Source organism: Tupaia chinensis, unplaced genomic scaffold (genome assembly GCF_000334495.1).
Source record: "Tupaia chinensis unplaced genomic scaffold, TupChi_1.0 Scaffold144894_1, whole genome shotgun sequence".
NCBI lineage: Eukaryota > Metazoa > Chordata > Mammalia > Scandentia > Tupaiidae > Tupaia > Tupaia belangeri.
In genome coordinates this window covers 41,392-47,831 of record NW_006204753.1, presented here as the reverse complement: position 1 = coordinate 47,831, position 6,440 = coordinate 41,392, and the positions used below count along the sequence as shown (strand labels likewise).

Genomic DNA, 6,440 nt, shown 5'->3' with positions numbered 1-6,440 from the left:
CACTGTAGGAGACAAGGGTAGAAGCAAGGTGACCTATAAAGGATCTATTGCAGTAATTCAGGTGAGAGATGATGTTACTTTGAGCATTTTCTTGAAAATTTGAAAAATGTACTAGAAAGATTAGTAAAAACCACTTTAAAGTGTACAATTTAATGGTTTTCATTATGTTCAGAGTTTTGCAACCATCACCGCTAATTCCACAACATTTTCATCACCTCGGAAGGAACATTTACCCCTTAGCTACCACCCCTACTCATCCCATTTATGCCTTTTGGTGAGCAGCTGTCTCTATGCATTTGCCCACTATGGATATTTCATATACATGGAATTATATGGTGCATAGTCTTTTGTGAGTTCTTTGTCTTGGCTTGCTGTCTGCAAGATTTATTGGTGTTGTAGTATGTGCCCATACTAGATTTTCTACATTTATCTGTCGATGGACATTTGAATTGTTTCCACTTTTTGCCTGCTATGAGTAATGCTGCTACAGTCAATCATATGCGGGCATTTGTTTTCATTTCTCTTGGGTATATACCTAAGAATTCTCCCATTGGGTTTCTTTTTGTTTTTGTTTTACAAGAGAGATTTTTGTTATTAGGGCACATGGGCTCACCAGAGGGACAGAGAGAGACAGAAAGCAAGAAATCACCCTGCCGGGGGTGGGGGATGGCCACACTGCAGTCCCCTCTCCTCCATTCTTCTCTCCGGATTTTGGGCACACACACATACCTGGTGTGAGTCTCAAGCGCCTGGGTCTGGGACTTGAGCCACATTCAACCATGTGGGAGTCTAGCGCCTTAACCACTATGCCACCTGCTGGCCCCTTCCCCACTGTTTTGAAGTGAATTTCAGACATCATCTGTAAATATTCAGTATGCATCTTTCTGAGGAAAGGATTTTGAAAACAACCACAAGATTGGCTCCCTGGCAGTATTGTGCTCCTGAAAAGAAGCTAGGTCCCACATGGTGACTGAGGTTTGAATATCTAACCTTGTCAGCTTGAAACATTCCAGGTATGTGTGTGAGTGCCCAGGCTCCAGTGGGCTATAGAACTGGAGGAAGGGGATCATGGTATGATCAGACCCTGTGTGTGTGTGTGTGTGTGTGTGTGTGTGTGTGTGTGTTGGGGGGGGGTCCTTGTTTCTCTCTCTTTCCACCCTTTCCTCTCTCTTGCTCTTATGCTCATGTGTGCACACTTGTGCTCTATTGTGAATAAAGGAAAAAAACATAACCACAATACCATGATCAATGTCCATTGCTTAGTGTCATTAAGCGGATTCTATGATACATTTTGACAGGATTTCCTGATGGATTAGATGTGCTCTGTGATAGACAGGTGTTAGGAAGGACTCCACAGTTTTTGTCCTGACAGTTGAAGAGTGGGTTTGCCCTCAAGTGGTAATAAGGAAAACTATGGGTAGACCTGTCAGGTGTTTCAGTGAGGTTCATTATGAGAGGACCACTAGACTTCCAAAGAGAGCTGTTGAGTCTGATACGTGGGTCTAGTTTTGGACATTAACACCATTAAGACTGGCCAAAGCCTTGACACTGAATGAATGACTATAGAAGTGGATGCAGTTAGAGAGGAGGTCCCAGGATAGAACCCTTGGACATCCCAACACATAGGGCTGGAAACCCAGTGGAAGAGCCTGAGCAGGAGCAGCCAGCGAGGGAGGCAGGAAACCAGGAGAATGGCCTGGTCTGGATGCAGAGGGAAGGAAGCATATGGAGGAGGAGGGGATTAAAGGATCAGCTCTGGTGGCAGCTGCTGCTGCTGGTGCTGGTGCTTGGGCACAGTCCTAGTCAGCGTTAATGGTCAAAGCACACTTGCTGTTCTAGTCTGTTCCATCACCAATGACAGACAGTCCCTGAGTTTGGGCGACTTAGAGAACAGATGTTTAATTCAGGAAACCAGAGGCCCAAGGTCCAGGGATCACATCTGGTGAGAATCTGCACATTGGTGAATCCTGAGGACTTACCTGCAGGGTAGTGCATCATGAGCCAACAGGAATGTGTGGATCATCGGTCCACCTATGATGTCTCTGTCTCCTTCCCTCTCTTAAGAAGCCCACCAGGAGGGCCAGTTGGTGGCGTGGTGGTTAGGGTGCTGGACTCCCCCACATGGGTGACTGTGATTTGAATTCCAGACCTGGCAGCTTGCTTTTTTGCTTCCTCCCTCTCTCTCTCTCTCTCTGGGGAGCACATGTACCTTATGACAAATTAAAAATAATAATAAATAGGGATCAGCACTTGGTGTAATGGCTGTGTCACTGGACTCCCATGTAGTTGACCGTGGTTCGAGTCCCAGACCCGGTGGCTTAAACTCACACCGGGTGTGTGTGTGCCCAAGATCCCAAGAGGAGAATGGAGGAGAAGGGACTGCAGTGTAGCCATCACCCCTGGGGGGTGATTTCCCGCTTTCTGTCTCTCTATGTCTTTCTGACGAGCGCATGTGCCCTATAGCAAAAGCCTCTCCAAAAAAATAAAAACTGGTGAGAGGGGCTTTGAAGGGGGTTCCTCTGAGCCTGAGGTGAATTCCCCTGAGCTGTATCTGTGTGAGTGAGGAATCTGAGTGGGAGCTGGGCTGTCAGGCCAGGGTCAGTGGTGCAGAGCCGTGCTGCTGAACTATAGCTAGAGTCCATGGGACAGTGTCAGCCTGGGGCCCTTCTCAATTCTACTGAGGAGACTGTCTACCAGGAGGAGGCCAATCCCAGTAAGAGTTTCTGAAAGCAGGCCTGAGGTGAAGGCTACTTAAACTCACGCCAGGCATATGTGCATGCCCAAGACCCTGAGAGGAGAATGGAGGAGAAGGGATTGTGGTGTGACCATCTCCCCTGGGGGGTGATTTCTCACTTTCTGTATCTCTGTTTATCTCTGTCTTTCTGGCGGTCGACTACGTGGGAGTCCAGCGACATAGCCATTACGCTAACTGCTGGTCCCTCACCAGTTTTGTAAGAAAGAATCAAGCTTTAAGCTGGGTGGCTTTGAACAACAGAAACTTGGTATCTTCTGGTTCTGGAGAAGTTCCAAGTAAAAGGATTGGCAAGGGCCCACTCCCTCCCTCCAAAGGCTTGAAGAGAGGACCCTTTCTGCCTCTTCTGGCTTCTGGTGGCTTAGCTTGTTCCTTGTCTTACACCTGTATCACTCCAGTCTCTGCCTCTATCTTCACACGGTCTCTGCCTGGTAGATGTTTTCCCTGCTGTCTTCTCTTTTCTGTCTTATATAAGGACCGCTGTTACTGGATTTAGGGCCCACTAAGTCATCTTGAGATTCGTAGCTTAACTGTATCTGCAAAGACCCTTCTTCCCAACAAAGTCATATACATACTTTACAGGCAGTAGAGCATGGACAGATCTTTGGGGGGCTGCCATTTGGCCCAGGACATTTCTCCTATTGGGATATGTGTGTAGAGGTTGGATTCCTAGCACACTGATGTCTCCTTCCAAAAGAAATCCTCTCCTTGATTTTCTGCCTCTGGCAAAATTCTTCTTTTTTTTTTAATGTTTGTTATAGGGTGTGTACTTTTGCCATGGAGAAACAGCAAGCGAGTGAGCAAGAGAGACAGAGAGAGAGCGAGAGAAGAGAGAGAGAGAGAGAAAGTGAAGAAAAAAGCATCCCTCCAGGGGTGATGGACATGACAAATTCCCTTCTCCACTTTCTCGGAGACTTTGGGCACATACAGACACACACACACATGCCTGGCATGTTTTTCAAGCCATTGGGTCTGGACTCAACCTCACAGTCAGCTATGTGGGATCTGGCTGTCTTAACTTCCATGTCACTAGCTGGCTCAGGCAAAATCCTTGAGTTTACAGCTTGGAAAAAGGTGCAAGGTGGACTTTTAAAACCAGTCCTGGGATAGTGGATTGTGATGCTCTGCTATGCTGATGCACATGGGAAGGTTTCAGGTTCATGATTGGAGAGCTCTCTGGAGTAAGCCAGGCATGTGTGTGCCCAGATTTGGGGCTGGCTGAGGCTGGGGTAGATCGTGATGCAGGACCCTGTTGAGGGCTGTTTGTCTGCTTCTCTTTCTGTCTCTGTTCCTCACATAAGAAATAAAGAAATAAATGTTAACAAAACAAAACAAACCCAGTGCTGAACCAGGACCTTCTCAGGCCCCACCTAGTGGTCTAGAACCTCCTCTGGAAGTGGAGTACTTGCTCCCTCTTGGACTGATGAACCAGGCGATGGGCTTCCTGCTTCAAATGTGGTCCCAGGACCCCCACACAGAAGGAACTTGCAACCTCCACTGATTTTCTCTTGCAGACCCTGACTTGTTGGATGAGCAGGCACCTCTTGAAGAATCTGCCGTGGGACATGGTGCAGCCCAGCGGTGGCCCGGCCACAGAGCAGGACTTGCTGGGCGAGGAGTCCTCTCTGGGGAAGCCGGCCATGCTGCATCTTCCTTCCGAGCAAGGCATACCTGAGACTCTCCAGCGCTGCCTGGAGGAGAATCAAGAGCTCCGAGGTAAGGAGGTCAGCAAGTGGGTGAGGTCAAAAGCCAGGGCATCTGGGGCCAGCAGGTGACGTGGTGGTTAAGGCATTGGATCCCACATGGTTGACTCCATGGTTCAAATCCAAAACCTGGCAGCTTGAAAAAACATGGGGGAGGGACCAGCAGTTGGTGTAATGGCTATGTCGCTGGACTCCCATGTAGTTGACTGTGGTTCGAGTCCTAGACCTGATGGCTTAAACTCATGCCAGGTGCATGTGCATACGTGTCCAAGATCCCGAGAGGAGAATGGAGGAGAAAGGGTTGCGGCGTGGCCATCCTCCCTGGGGGTGATTTCTTGCTTTCTGTCTCTTTGTCTCTCTCTGTCTCTCTGGCGAGCGCACGCGCCCTAGAGCAAAAAACCACTCCAAAAAAAAAAAAAAAAAAAAGAAAGAAAAAACATTTGGGGCACATGTGCATGCCTGCCCAGAATCTCAAGAGGAGAATGGAAGGAATTGTGGTGTGGCCAAACCCCACGGGGATGATTTTCCACTTTACTTCCCTGTCTCTCTTTGGTGAGTGTGCACACCTTAATGGCAAAAATCTGAGGAGAAGCTGGGTTAGACAGAGGAAGAATCGAGGTGCTGGACAGGCTCTGGGGTGGCCTTGGCAGACCCAACAGGAAGGTCAGGCGTTTGGACAACCCTTCAGAAGTGGGCATGTAGCCAGGTCTTTGTATCACTGCACAGATTGGTCATTCCGTGCAGTTCATGCTGGGAGGGGTAGGATGTGAAGGGGCGTGGTCTGTTCTGGGAAGGGGCGGAGTCTCTCGGGGTGGGGATGGGGGAAGACTTTCCCTGGAAAGGTGTGGTCCCCACTGCCATGTGAAGGGCAGTGGCCTGGGCAGGATAGACTGTCTTGCAAAGAAGTCTCCCCTGGGAGAGGAGGGGCCTTCCATGGAAGAGGGGCAGTACTCACCACCCAGGGAGTGGTGTGATCCTGGGCCAGCCCTCTGTGGCAGCTGAGACAGCCCTCAGTGGAAGGAAGGCCATCCTTTGACCGGGTTTCTGCATCCTCCTAACCCACTAGTGACTGGGGACCCAGTCCCTCCCTGGGCAGCTTTTTATTTGGCAGCTCCTTAGCAGTTGGCCCTGTTCATTTCTGCATCCTCACTGGTATTCAGGGGGCAGCTGCATCTTCCTGCCTGCCTCTGCCCTCATCAGGACAGCACCATCCTCCTACTGAGCCTTTGGGGTGAATGCTGCCCTGGGCATTGTTGGGAGCTGAGCATCCTGAGCCTATGTCCACTAGATGCCAGCAGCACACCTCTGATTGCGACAACTAGCAATGTCTCCAGCCTCATGGCTCCCGAGGAACCAGTTGTCTCCAGGCAAGACCCAGTGTGTTGGGGCCTTCAGAACATGAGTGTTCACAGAGCCAGTGGCTAGGTTGGGGCCCCTGTCCCCCTCCAGGTACACTCTTCTGAGGGGGATTTGGGAACAACAGTACAGCTGATCAGCTGTGTTAGGAACCACACCACCTGACATGAGCTTGGAGGGTTACAAGTAGTCCCTATTGCCCCACATGCCAGGCTCTGGGGCCCTGAGGTGTTGGCCCCTATGGTGACCAGGACTGTCTGTGGAGGAGAGACCATCGGAGCCAGAGGAGAGGGGAAGGGGAACACACAGGAGAAGTCACATGTCCAGGAAAGGCCAGTCCCCACAGTCAGTAGCTGAATAGGTACCAGACTGGGGGAAGAGCAGGGAGCATGACTATCAAGGGATCTGGAACTTTTTGAGGTGCTGGAAATACTTTGGAGTTAAGTAGTATTGCTGATGGAACAACCTGATGGATACCCTAAAAACTATTGGTTAATATATACTTGAAAGCAGTAGAATTGGGAATTTCATGTAGTGTGAATTTACTTTATTTACTTACTTATTTACTTATTTATTTTTTTGAGAGGTTTTTACTATAGGGCATGTGCACTCACCAGACAGAGAGAGAC

At 49.4% G+C, this 6,440-nt stretch overlaps 1 protein-coding gene across 1 annotated transcript in view; it reads left to right on the top strand.

The window, feature by feature from the left end:
* The first annotated feature begins 40 nt into the window (after window positions 1-40).
* Window positions 41-6,440, top strand: part of IKBKG (inhibitor of nuclear factor kappa B kinase regulatory subunit gamma) — a 17,519-nt gene continuing 11,119 nt past the window's right edge. Inside the window, exons 1-2 of the mRNA XM_006167507.3 lie at window positions 41-61; window positions 4,267-4,468. Coding sequence (XP_006167569.2) covers window positions 4,282-4,468 — 187 coding nt within the window. The 5' untranslated portion in view covers window positions 41-61; window positions 4,267-4,281. The remainder of the gene's footprint in view (window positions 62-4,266; window positions 4,469-6,440) is intronic.